Here is a 13220-nt window from a genome sequence, read left to right as displayed (position 1 = left end):
TTTCAACGACCGGACCTCCGGGAGTGACTCTCTTATCTGCCACAATGGCTAACCGGTCAAACTTGTTAAGGTTTTCAAGTACCAGGTGGTTCTCGATGTTGGTGGCAAAACTCGTTTGGGCTTTTAAGTAACAGTGACTCTCTTATATGCCACAACGGCCGGATGGCCAAACTCGTTGGGACTTTGAATTACCAGATAGCTTTCTTTTTCACCGAAACGGCTAGATGACCAAACTTGTTAGGGCTTTCCAGTACCAGATGGTTCTCTTCCCTGCCACAATGGCTAAACGGCCAAACTCGTTAAGGTTTTCAAGTACCAGGTGGTTCTCGATGTTGATGGCAAAACTCGTTTGGGCTTTTAAGTACCAGCGACTCTCTTATGTGCCATAAAGGCCAGATGGCCAAACTCATTGGAACTAGAATTACCAGATAGCTTTCTTTTTCACCGAAACGGCTAGATGGCCAAACTCGTTGGGACTTTGAATTACCAGATAAGTTTCTTTTTCACCGCAACAGCCAGATGACCAAACTTGTTAGGGATGTCCAGTACCAGATGGCTTTCTTCTTTGCCACAATGGCTAAACGGCCAAACTCGTTAAGGTTTTCAAGTACCAGGTGGTTCTCGATGTTGATGGCAAAACTCGTTTGGGCTTTTAAGTACCAGCGACTCTTTTATCTGCCACAACGGCCAGATGGCCAGACTCGTTGGAACTTTGAATTACCAGATAACTTTCTTTATCACCGAAACGGCTAGATGGCCAAACTCGTTGGGACTTTGAATTACCAGATAACTTTCTTTTTCACCGCAACAGCTAGATGACCAAACTTGTTAGGGCTTTCCAGTACCAGATGGCTCTCTTCCCTGCCACAATGGCTAAACGGCCAAACTCGTTAAGGTTTTCAAGTACCAGGTGGTTCTCGATGTTGATGGCAAAATTCGTTTGGGCTTTAAGTAACAGTGACTCTCTTATCTGCCACAATGGCCAGTGGCCAAACTCGTTGGGACTTTGAATTACCAGATAACTTTCTTTTTACCGCAACGGCTAGATGACCAAACTTGTTAGGGCTTTCCAGTACCAGATGGCTCTCTTCCCTGCCACAATGGCTAAACGGCCAAACTCGTTAAAGTTTTCAAGTACCAGGTGGTTCTCGATGTTGGTGGCAAAATTCGTTTGGGCCTTTAAGTAACATGACCCTCTTATCTGCCACAATGGCCAGGTGGCCAAACTCGTGGGGACTTTTAATAACGAGATAATTTTCTTTTTTACCGCAACGGCTAGATGACCAAACTTGTTAGGGCTTTCCAGTACCACATGGTTCTCCTCCCTGCCACAATGGCTAAACGGCCGAACTCGTTAAGGTTTTCAAGTACCAGATGGTTCTCGATGTTGATGGCAAAACTCGTTTGGGCTTTTAAGTACCAGCGACTCTCTTATGTGCCATAAAGGCCAGATGGCCAAACTCATTGGAATCTAGAATTACCAGATAGCTTTCTTTTTCACCGAAACGGCTAGATGGCCAAACTCGTTGGGACTTTGAATTACCAGATAAGTTTCTTTTTCACCGCAACAGCCAGATGACCAAACTTGTTAGGGATGTCCAGTACCAGATGGCTTTCTTCTTTGCCACAATGCTAAACGGCCAAACTCGTTAAGGTTTTCAAGTACCAGATGGTTCTCGATGTTGATGGCAAAACTCGTTTGGGCTTTTAAGTACCAGCGACTCTTTTATCTGCCACAACGGCCAGATGGCCAGACTCGTTGGAACTTTGAATTACCAGATAACTTTCTTTTTCACCGAAACGGCTAGATGGCCAAACTCGTTGGGACTTTGAATTACCAGATAACTTTCTTTTTCACCGCAACAGCCAGATGACCAAACTTGTTAGGGATGTCCAGTACCAGATGGCTTTCTCTTTGCCACAATGGCTAAACGGCCAAACTCGTTAAGGTTTTCAAGTACCAGGTGGTTCTCGATGTTGATGGCAAAATTCGTTTGGGTTTTTAAGTAACAGTGACTCTCTTATCTGCCACAGCGGCAGATGGCCAAACTCGTTGGGACTTTGAATTACCAGATAACTTTCTTCTTCACCGCAACAGCTAGATGACCAAACTTGTTAGGGCATTCCAGTACCAGATGGCTCTCTTCCCTGCTACAATGGCTAAACGGCCAAACTCGTTAAGGTTTTCAAGTACCAGATGGTTCTCGACGTTGATGGCAAAACTCGTTTGGGCTTTTAAGTACCAGCTACTCTTTTATCTGCCACAACGGCCAGATGGCCAGACTCGTTGGAACTTTGAATTACCAGATAACTTTCTTTTTCACCGCAACGGCTAGATGACCAAACTTGTTAGGGATTCCAGTACCAGATGGCTCTCTTTGCCACAATGGCTAAACGGCCAAACTCGTTAAGGTTTTCAAGTACCAGGTGGTTCTCGATGTTGATGGCAAAACTCGTTTGGGCTTTTAAGTACCAGCGACTCTTTTATCTGCCACAACGGCCAGATGGCCAGCCTCGTTGGAACTTTGAATTACCAGATAACTTTCTTTATCACCGAAACGGCTAGATGGCCAAACTCGTTGGGACTTTGAATTACCAGATAACTTTCTTTTTCACCGCAATAGCCAGATGACCAAACTTGTTAGGGCTTTCCAGTACCAGATGGCTCTCTTCCCTGCCACAATGGCTAAACGGCCAAACTCGTTAAGGTTTTCAAGTACCAGGTGGTTCTCGATGTTGATGGCAAAATTCGTTTGGGTTTTTAAGTAACAGTGACTCTCTTATCTGCCACAGCGGTCAGATGGCCAAACTCGTTGGGACTTTGAATTACCAGATAACTTTCTTCTTCACCGCAACAGCTAGATGACCAAACTTGTTAGGGCATTCCAGTACCAGATGGCTCTCTTCCCTGCTACAATGGCTAAACGGCCAAACTCGTTAAAGTTTTCAAGTACCAGGTGGTTCTCGATGTTGGTGGCAAAATTCGTTTGGGCCTTTAAGTAACAGTGACCCTCTTATCTGCCACAATGGCCAGGTGGCCAAACTCGTGGGGACTTTTAATAACGAGATAATTTTCTTTTTTACCGCAACGGCTAGATGACCAAACTTGCTAGGGCTTTCCAGTACCACATGGTTCTCCTCCCTGCCACAATGGCTAAACGGCCGAACTCGTTAAGGTTTTCAAGTACCAGATGGTTCTCGATGTTGATGGCAAAACTCGTTTGGGCTTTTAAGTACCAGCGACTCTCTTATGTGCCATAAAGGCCAGATGGCCAAACTCATTGGAATCTAGAATTACCAGATAGCTTTCTTTTTCACCGAAACGGCTAGATGGCCAAACTCGTTGGGACTTTGAATTACCAGATAAGTTTCTTTTTCACCGCAACAGCCAGATGACCAAACTTGTTAGGGATGTCCAGTACCAGATGGCTTTCTTCTTTGCCACAATGGCTAAACGGCCAAACTCGTTAAGGTTTTCAAGTACCAGATGGTTCTCGAGTTGATGGCAAAACTCGTTTGGGCTTTTAAGTACCAGCTACTCTTTTATCTGCCACAACGGCCAGATGGCCAGACTCGTTGGAACTTTGAATTACCAGATAACTTTCTTTTTCACAAACGGCTAGATGGCCAAACTTGTTAGGGATTCCAGTACCAGATGGCTTTCTTCTTTGCCACAATGGCTAAACGGCCAAACCCGTTAAGGTTTTCAAGTACCAGGTGTTCTCGATGTTGATGGCAAAATCGTTTGGGCTTTTAAGTACCAGCGACTCTTTTATCTGCCACAACGGCCGATGGCAGACCTCGTTGGAACTTTGAATTACCAGATAACTTTTTTTTCACCGAAACGGCTAGATGGCCAAACTCGTTGGGACTTTGAATTACCAGATAACTTTCTTTTTCACCGCAACAGCCAGATGACCAAACTTTTAGGGCTGTCCAGTACCAGATGGCTCTCTTCCCTGCTACAATGGCCAAACGGCCAAACTCGTTAAGATTTTCAAGTACCAGATGGTTCTCGATGTTGATGGCAAAACTCGTTTGGGCTTTTAAGTACCGGCGACTCTTTTATCTGCCACAACGGTCAGATGGCCAGACTCGGTGGAACTTTGAATTACCAGATAACTTTGTTTTTCACCGAAACGGCTAGATAGCCAAACTCGTTGGACACTTTGAATTACCAGTAACTTTCTTCTTCACCGCAATAGCTAGATGACCAAACTTGTTAGGGCGTTCCAGTACCAGATGGCTCTCTTCCCTGCTACAATGGCTAAACGGCCAAACTCGTTAAGGTTTTCAAGTACCAGTGGTTCTCGATGTTGATGGCAAAATCGTTTGGGCTTTTAAGTACCAGCGACTCTTTTATTTGCCACGACGGCCAGATGGCCAGACTCGTTGGAACTTTGAATTACCAGATAACTTTCCTCTTCACCGCAGTACTAGATGACCAAACTTGTTAGGGCGTTCCAGTACCAGATGGCTCTCTTCCCTGCCACAATGGCTAAACGGCCAAACTCGTTAAGGTTTTCAAGTACCAGGTGGTTCTCGATGTTGATGGCAAAATTCGTTTGGGTTTTTAAGTAACAGTGACTCTCTTATCTGCCACAGCGGCAGATGGCCAAACTCGTTGGACTTTGAATAAAACACGTATTATGAATACTAACTGAAAATATCCGTTAATCTCCCATAATATTCCGTAACCCTTTGCACAGCCTGTGTGACAAACTATCTTCAGTCAATTGGCAATAGCATTCCACAGCTAGATACGTGTTGGTCCGTACACGGAGTTGGCAAGCTAGTCAATGGACGTCCGTGCGTCCGACGCTCTTAATTCTTGTAACGCTGGTTTATGAAGTGTGATATAGTTTTCTTCTTCTACTCTACTACGATGTTTTAGCCTGTTTGTAACAGAATTCTAAATAACGAAACAGTTTAGTGTCAGTCTTCGTGTTAACTGAAGACTGTCAAGAAAACCTTCATCAAGAGCACCTACTCGACTGCTTCTATAGGATTCGTAAAATGTACTTACACGCAAATCCATTCCTCAGCATTAAGATCATTTCGATCCTCCCGTTGCCGGCAGTATTCAACTTCGGCCTCCCAGTGGATTCCCTCAAACACTAGATAGATCATAGAACGAGCAAATATCGTCAGATTTACTATATGTAAAAGTAAAAGAAAAAAAGCGTAAGTTTATATTTCGCGATGAATGTTTGAATAAATAAGCAACAGCGTATATAAAATTAGCTGATGAAACAGTCATTTGTAATGTTCATCGAAAAGCATGGTACAATACCTAATACTAACTAATTAATATTGAACAAAACTTCGTAATCAAACTATTTTAGACATGCAGACATAGAGTTTCAACTAATAGAGTCCTAATTATTTGTGTGGTTCAGGCCAGCTTAATAGGGTCAGGACAGTTATTCCACAGTTGCCGAGTTAATTCGCTAGCTGAAGGTAATTGAGGTTACGCAATTAGCTCGGATGAGTTATTGCAGCCGAAGGCACGACTCGCATCGATACTTAGCACTAATAAGTAATTATCAATGAAGCTACGCTATCACTAAATTGGCACTCATCAATCTTTTTTGTTCGAAGCGTCGTGGGTCGATACGTTCTCTCGGTTTCTCTCTACCTGTACGTCGCCTAACAGATGCCCGTACGTGTTTCCGCTCCTCCATTCATGCGAACAAAACTATCGAGAAAATGTAATAGAGCCGATAAAATAATTAATCATTTGAAAAATACACGCGCGAAGAAGCTTCATGTGTGATTACGGTAGATTTGGTAGACGACAAATAGCAAATCCGCATTCGACAAAATGGGAACCTCACGACAGCCATATTCGTTTTCTTTTATTAAACACCCTCTATTATTATATTACTACTTCGTATAGCATCCTCACTAAAAATTTTGACCGCGAAGAGTTCTTGCTGGGCTCATCTGCGGTTTCTTCAACAAACGCGTGAAACTGCAAGATATTTTTTTATTTTCAAGGCCATTTTGCAACGTTCAAATTCGAACCAACGGTGGTCTTATATTCATAGTCGCCGTGGCAGCTAACCTGTAAGAGATGCCTGTTAGGCACCCAGAGCACGTTGAGTCTGTATACTTTCCATCAAAATTGGATTGTTAAGGTAGCCAACGATGTCTCGAAAGAACGAAACAGGCGTTGTTAGCAAGCGAATAGGACCACATGGCAGCACCTGATTTGTTTTCTCATAGGTAGTCTACCGCATCGAACTGAGTAATCAGTATGGCTATGAACTTTTTAATTTTTCAGAAGTGTAATTCTTTAAGCGTATTTAACTAGTCAGGGATTACACTCACATTTATCATAAGCGGGTCCATTATATTTGTTCTTGTGGTGTTTTAGAAATTTTAGCTCGAAATATATGAACTACTTACATGGCTTGATCATGCCATTGACGTCTTCGACCGAGCAGGTGGAAGGCATACAAACACCCATCCTGGCTTGGGTATAATAGAATGTTCCTGAACCCGTGAGCAGGTCGCGCAATGCCTAAAAAATAAAATGGGTAACCGTAAGTGTTGTTTTAGACAGGAATTAATCTGTACATTATCAACTCCTGTTGTCAAAATAGTGTGCCATATTGTTGTATGTCTGAATAACAAATAACACTTCTATGCTTCGGATACAGGACAAAGAAACACCGTTCGATCATGCCGACGACTACAATTCATTTCCCTAAATAACTTTTTAAAAAGCTTAGCTCTAAAATCGAGTTCGGTCGATTGAACACAATCTGTCTCAACAGACGCAATTTCTTCAAATGGCCTCTGAAAAAAAATTATCCTTAACCCTTAATATATGATGGAAGTCAAGTAGTTGAAATAAACCAACATTGTTTCTGAAGAAAAAACCATTTGTTGTATCCCACCTGTTGAAGCAACATCAGAAAAATCTTCTTTTCCTGACAATCTAATGCTATACAATAGCCGTTACGGTAATCTGCAGTCGTATTGACCAATATCGAGGTCTTTTGTATTAATAGTCCTATAGAATAGAAGGGCCACGACACGTAACTTCTTAAAAATCAAGGAAAAATCCTTCTATAATTTTTCTAACAACTAACTCTAGGTTTAGGAAAAAAAATCTTTGCGAAAACACAGTTCAATAACAGAACATGCTAGCCAATTTTTTGAGAAACTTCTTGTCGTTAAGTTACATCAATCGGTGTAATATCATAATAACAGCTAATGATTTTATAAGCGGTGGCACCAAACTTGTCGGTTTTTGCTGAAGTCTGAATTATTGGTAAAAATAGGTTTTTCATTATCTAGTTAGCGTTGCGTTACTTGACAAAAATTAATACGGGACAAAAACGGAAGATCCTTTATCTTGGTGCGTCGACAGCGGAATGTGGGACTGGTTTGAAAAAAATATGTTATATCGTAGTTCAATCTCCAGCTGAGATCCAAAGAGGGTTTTTTCAAGTCGATATTATCTATTTGCAGTTAAACTGAACGGGTGTGAATATTATACGCGTTCATTATAAAGATGCGCTGAAACAGTACAGCACAGTCCTGTAGACAATGTTCGCTATGTAAACCTGTTAATAATAAGATGTTTGCATCTTCAGAAGAACAGTATAAGTACTATAAAGTTTACACGTTTTATAAGAGGTCCGAGAACTTACAACATCAATAGGGTTGAAAAATATTGGAAACCGTTATTGAGAAACAAATTATTTATCCATGGGGTTTCAGTGTAGTTAGTGAATTGGTGGTATCCCCTAATAATCAATCTGTATGTGTACCACCTTTAAAAACTAACTGCATGCACCATTCGAAAGGCAGTACCATGTTTTTTTTTTGTACGTAAATAAAAACGCCTGTTCGTTGTAAAGCTGCACGTGGGAACCACACTTGCAAAAGGTACGCAGATAAACGAGGTGAAGGGTTTTCGTCGAAACGGCAACACTCAGTAATGGTTTGGTGTGGTATGTTTTACTATAGACATATATACATAAATGTTTTAATGTAAACACTATTCGACCTGATATATTACAGGTGATATATGGAAAGTATCAGAAGTCAGTCTCAAAGAGAACATACATATATGGTCATACGTAGTTGGTAAAAATAAACTAAAATAGTACTTTTAAACGACCAAGATAGCATGGTATATAGTATTCATTCATTTAGATATATATATATACAATTAATCAGCTCGTTAGCTAACAACTGTTTGTAGCCCAATTTCACAGGCGATATCCATAGGTACCATTTTTGTTGTACATCGTAAGCCATTAACCCATTTCAAAAAAGCACCACGGCATAAACAGATAGCCGTGCATAAAATATTCAAATGTACATGATTATCTTGGATAGTAATTACTTCTATCTATTAATTTTACTGCTCCGCGAAAACATGAAGCTTCTCGTTGCATAGAACTTAATGGGGTTGTGATTCACTAAAAAACAACGCTTGTGGTGATCGTACAAAAGAATCAAACGCGCTGTAGGTTTACGTAAATGCTTAAAGACCGCCCTGAGCTAAATCTTTATGTAGGGTACACTAATCCGTACGATAAGCGTTATTGTCCAAAATGGTGCCTATTTTCCTGGCAAAATTTGTGACGAGGGCAGCGTATTCGATACAATCTACAGAATATTTGGAAGAACCCAATGCAACACATCATGCAATCTAAACCTAATAAATTATTGCAATTTTATTGTAACTATTCAGTACCTTAACGTAACTGTCTAAACTATTTTACCACGTATCGACAACATAAATCAGCGTATAGGGTATCAGTCTTGATCCATCGAGAAGAACACCTAAATCCGACGACTGATCCGCCAATACATTACATAAACAATCCCCTAGACAGAGCTCTAGATAAAAAAAAAACAAAAAGAACATCCTTAATAACATAACTTCAGATCACACACAATGCTGCATAAACATATGCTACGCAACAGGGCAATTGAAATGGGGTAAAGTACGTAATATTACGTTTTTTAGCCCATTTCAAGACAATCGGGTCAGACCATAGAAACAATGCGAGCAAGTTTAAGGGACAAAAGGTGATTAGATCGCATACATGAACAGACGACCGGGTTGAACGAAGCTTAGCGTCTAATATGGTATTTGGTCGTACGTTTTTCGCTTAAAATTAGCCAACTTATCTAGATAATTTATTGAAATAAAAACTAGCTTTTTTAGCATCTCGCTTCGTGGTCTATAACAGTGGTAGATACCGCGAGACGCTGCAGAAAGAACTGTTAAAAGCTCGAACTGCACTTAGTCATACATATATATATGTATATATATATGTATATATATATATACGTATATATATATATATATATACGCAGGGTGATTAAAGAGTCCATTTCAGTTCATATACACTATGGCAGCTGGAAAAATTAAATCTAAATGACATTTTAGGGCTGTACATTCTTTGTATTTTCATTGTAAATTTTTGTCCAGTATATGCATTACCCAATATTACGATAGATTAGCGAAAATATAGATTGGGGTACAAAAGACCGTACGAAACAAGCAAGCGAATCTAAATAAGATTTCTACTATGTGTTAATAAAAGGTTGTTTTTTTTTTATTTAAAACGGTCATATATCGACTTTGAACAAAATTTTTACTAGAATTTTGGTAAGTGCAGTTACCAGTTCTGATGAGCAGGAAGCGGACTAAGTGGTTGAAACTACTATTAAACTGTTATTATAAGTGTGACCAATAGATACTTTATGTTAGTGCATGACGAAGGCTTTTCCTTGACGGAAGTATTTCTCGGCTATTTTATTCTATTACCGAATTTTCGGAGAAGATTGACATGTTCACGGGAGTGAAGTCTATTGGAACGATACGAGGTTTCGGCTCCGGCAACGGAGGTCGCGACTTCACCATACAATAACTGCCTCGGAAGAACTCCTTTTCGCCAAAATCGTCTAAAACACTAACCTAAATAACAGACGCAGTAAAGATTTAAATGTTCTGACGTGAATGGCGTGTTACATCCGCTGTTAACTTCAGTATATTCCCTCCTTTCCAAAACAGTGGCTGATTCTTAGGATGAAAATACTGAAAAGCTTTTTAAACAATAAGACTAGTTTATAGTCTCCGTTTCATCACACAAGTCGCTAGGCAGAAGCCGAGCCAATGACATGCAATACACGATAAATGTGATTGATATGGATAAAAAAAAAATGCATTTACTATATTTTCACTACGTCGACTTCGCGGAAACAACAGGTCTCTCAAACCGCTAGTATATTATAGCGCTTGAAACGGCTTTTTTTTCTGTAATAATTAGAATTCCGTTCTTCCAACCATCTTACCTTGAGACATTCATAGTAATTTCCAAACTCAGTAAGCGAACCCTCAATGAGGCCAGGGGCCAGCTTTGCGGACGCGTCGATCACTGTAAATTACAAGAAATTAAGTTGTTAACTTAGACACCGCTAATTCATCCTTATCGTGAGAACAGCATTCAGATACAGAATTCGCATCCTCAAATAGCCATCACGGCACCGTCCTTCATCATTCACATGCTGTCATTTGCCGTCATCCCGAGTCGTACGCGAGCGGCGTCAGTCACCCTTTCTCTATTTTTTTCTATAGTAAATACTTATTGATTAATCAATAAGGACCATGCATTTAGATGTCTACTGATCTGAAAACCCAGCGACCATCGCGCTGGGTTTATGCACTGTTGTCGTTTCCTCTATAGCTTACGACACCATATCATTTATTAATTAGGATATCTTCTCAACTTCTGGCAGAAATGCCAGAGCCAGCCTCACATTATCATAGCATTCGCCGTTGATAGTTAATAAATTTACATTTGCCAAAAGAGAAGTTAACAAACAAGTTTTACCAAATCTCACAATAATTAACACAGGTAGCAACAGTATGATAAACAAAGTTAAATAATCATGAAACTGCTTGATTATCTACGATCTTCTACGTGTGCTAACCTACGTATCTAATAAAAACTTAACGCCCTAATCAATCATATCCTGATACGATAAGCATCAACGGTTACGCCATATTACCCTACAAACACTGTTCTATTCGTACTACTACCGCCGTTAGCACAGAGCCGACAACGATCTTAGTTTCGGACTCTCAGTGTCGCAGGAAGCATTAAATATGCTGCGCTCACGATGAATCGCCACCTGTCAGGCGATTCGTTCGAAGGTATTGTTACCAGCTTCGCTTAGCAGTAGCGAAAAACGCGCAAGTTATTGTAGCAATAATAATGGCTCTGACCACAGAGCCGCAGAGAACAACAACAGAAATAACAATAACAGGAGCAAACGACACTGATATTCGCTGCTATCATGTTCTGGGATTACGTTGGATACCTATAGCTAATGGTTTGACTTGGCTTAGGGGTCATTGTGTGAGCTTTGTCATTTGTTCGAGCTCGGATGTTTGTTGGACGGGGCCGAAGGAAAGTTTGACATCTGTTTGGGCAGATAGCCCTCGGTCGTACATGTTTTTAAATAACCTATCAACAGTGTATTCAATTATTTGTTGTTGACTGTTCCTAAATCTACCTTAAGCGTCTCTTTGCAGCGACATTACAGCTGATAAATTAAATAGGTTAGCTATTATATATATAGTCATCCATCTTGAAGTAACAGTAAACGCCTGTGTGTTTCGTACGGTGTCTGCCATGCTGCAATACTTATGTGTGGTCGCATTTGTATTACCTAATTATCGATAATGTTTCAAGGAAGCACGATCTTATTTTAATTTACTTGTCATTAGTACACACTAATTGTTGAAGCACTGTGACATGTCGAGTCGGTAGCTTGCCCCGATTCATGATAGTCCCAAAAACAGCTTATAATTCTTCCGCATTTTCAGTTGTTCAAACCTAACGCCATGATATTTTTCGTATAGAGATCTCTTACCGATGATACGAGGAAACTGCCGATACTAGGCATTTTAAAAGTTCAAGAGATGCGAGCAGCAAGTCAATAACTTGCCATTATCAGCAAGGTATTGATTAGAACGGCAATCGTTCGGGGAACATCTGCGGTAAAAGAAAAAGCTATACAATTTGTCCTGCAGTTCAAATATTTACATGTTACTAAAAACTAAAATTATAATTATTCAAAATGCGTTTATATGGAGTTCCCCACACGCTATATCTACATAAATACGGTCTGACGGAACACTACAAAACCAATCAGATTCATTCTTGTGCTGCATATGAGCGCAATGCTTACCATCCACGTAGTCGCACATTTGGTTGCATGGAAACAGGGAACACTTAGAAATAGAAACATCATTGATAAAAACGACAGTAACAAAATCACAATGACAACTAATTAAATTGATTCATATTGGCGCACCATTGGGTTTCATTCGTCACGAGTGACAATGAGCGCATACACACGTCGCGCATCATAACTACGAAAACCTCTACCGATTCGTGCTATTTGCTGATATTCAGGCCGATTTTCCGTGATGAGTCTCATTGTATCTGGTGATTATTACCCGTGTAATCTTTTCATTCTTTGCCATCCACGTTCAACTACATGCTACCACCTATAAGGCCTATTTCGGTCTTTGTTCCTACGTTCATATATTGTTTATTGCTATAATTCTTTGGCGTGTCACGTGGGACAGGCACACATCCAACCCAATAGGACAGATTGCGAAGAAGGCCGCAAATTCGATAAATGTAACGAATTTCTACATGCGCAGATAGTACTTATTTGCAATAGATCCAGCTACCTATCCAATACTGACGTGTGCCGAAAGCATGTTGAAGCGCACGAAACAAGGTGTGTCAACAGCCAGGAGTATCTCCCGTGTCGTATTTGACCTCGCTAGCAGCGCTAATAAGGAGAGGAGAGCGTTAAGGATTTAATGATTCTAATCGCGTATCGGTCGCTTATTACCCATGCCGTGCCAAGGGTAAAAGCCAACGAATTATAGTGATAACCGGTAGTTGTTATCGGTTCCTTTAGTTAACATAAATAGACTATTTCTTCAGGTGACGTCGTTGATCCGATTATTGTAGTAAACTTCATTACTACGGTCGAAGGCATGAAACAATTACCGAGCTAACAACTCATCTTCGGGGCTGCGTCTCAGGGATGCGACGGAAGGCGCGCAGTCCCATTCCAAATGTTAGTGAAGTACGAACTTCGTCAAGGAAAAAGCATGAACGCGTCATGAACCGCTATTACGAAAAGGAATGGAAGTAACC

General features: G+C 40.6%; 1 protein-coding gene across 6 annotated transcripts in view; it reads right to left on the bottom strand.

Annotated features, from left to right (window-relative positions):
- LOC111249143 (nose resistant to fluoxetine protein 6-like) overlaps nt 1-13220 on the bottom strand; it is a 119219-nt gene that overhangs the window by 87223 nt on the left and 18776 nt on the right. For 4 of the 6 annotated variants that reach the window (XM_086986009.1, XM_022802597.2, XM_086986013.1 and 1 more), the window contains exons 2-5: nt 10330-10412; nt 9803-9952; nt 6412-6526; nt 5027-5117 (exon numbers count right to left, since the gene is read on the bottom strand). In XM_086986009.1, the coding sequence (XP_086842135.1) occupies nt 5027-5117; nt 6412-6526; nt 9803-9952; nt 10330-10412 (439 nt within the window). Of the gene's footprint in view, nt 1-5026; nt 5118-6411; nt 6527-9802; nt 9953-10329; nt 10413-12231; nt 12386-13220 lie in introns of those variants that run through there. The other 2 variants (XM_086986012.1, XM_086986010.1) reach the window with 2 other exon arrangements.

Source organism: Varroa destructor, unplaced genomic scaffold (genome assembly GCF_002443255.2).
Source record: "Varroa destructor unplaced genomic scaffold, Vdes_3.0 BEIS01000004.1, whole genome shotgun sequence".
In the NCBI taxonomy this organism is placed as follows: domain Eukaryota; kingdom Metazoa; phylum Arthropoda; class Arachnida; order Mesostigmata; family Varroidae; genus Varroa; species Varroa destructor.
This window is presented reverse-complemented; position numbering and strand designations above follow the sequence as displayed.